Source organism: Anneissia japonica, unplaced genomic scaffold, assembly GCF_011630105.1.
Source record: "Anneissia japonica isolate Jap-2015-1 unplaced genomic scaffold, ASM1163010v1 scaffold7331_len886_cov162, whole genome shotgun sequence".
Lineage (NCBI taxonomy): Eukaryota > Metazoa > Echinodermata > Crinoidea > Comatulida > Comatulidae > Anneissia > Anneissia japonica.
In genome coordinates, this window is record NW_022717751.1 from 1 (window position 1) to 886 (window position 886).

The 886-nt window shown below is 33.3% G+C and overlaps 1 protein-coding gene across 1 annotated transcript; it reads left to right on the forward strand.

The window, feature by feature from the left end:
* Nucleotides 1-110: 110 nt before the first annotated feature.
* LOC117110364 lies at nt 111-871 on the forward strand (the record flags this gene model as incomplete). Its single annotated transcript, XM_033253062.1, has 3 exons — nt 111-194; nt 278-458; nt 779-871. Coding segments are annotated over 3 exons (358 nt in total), but the record flags the coding sequence as incomplete, so codon positions are not given.
* Between the last annotated feature and the right edge of the window lie 15 nt (nt 872-886).

Here is an 886-nt window from a genome sequence, read left to right on the forward strand (position 1 = left end):
TGGCTATTTTGTGTTTACGTGTTTCCAATATAATTGTGGAAACATGGAATAACATGGCATTAAGACATAATATTTCCACGATAGTTTATCTCAAGTGATTATTTTTCTAGATTCGAAACCAAGATGATATGCTTGCAAAGATGCAGATGAAAATACCAATCTTCCATTGCTACGGCCACCAGGCTTCCTGTCAGGTAGTATATGAAATTAATAAGCTCTTATAAGAGAAATATAAAATATGTTCCGTATCCTTTAAATCTCTATAATGTATTTTTAGGTGGAGTTTAATCCAAGAAGAACCACAGGATTTGGGCTGACCGATGGTGAAGGTATTGAAAGACTATGGTCATATCTAAGGTGTTTTGCAAGAATAACTAAAGAAATGACACCATCCCACCGAGTAGATTTACTAACTGATGCCCTGCTACATTATGCTAAGCGGAAAGAGAGAAACATTGGTAATTTGCTTACTTTTGAAATGTGTTTTATAATACGAATGTTTAAAAGTCCCTCTCGTGATCAGTCAATTCTTTAAAATCAAGTGGGTGCATATGGCCTCCCTGAAATGTGTTTTACGAATTTTCAAAGTTTCATGAGGTATGTATGAGTTTATACTGTAATTCAATGTTTTATGCACCTCTCTTTTAAGTTATTTATCTTGTAACATATTTATGTTAGGCCAACAATTTGAAATTCTATGAGAGAAAATGTGATGTTCAACAATGGAAAAATAAGGAAATTTGTTCAATACGCACACAAATTTTAATATGTTACACAGGGAAGGTTCTTGTGCAGAAGCATAGTAAAGCAGTATCAATTTTGAAGAATACTGAGAAGGAGATTGGAGATAAAATCAGGCTCATCAATAAAGGTTAGTTTCTAGATA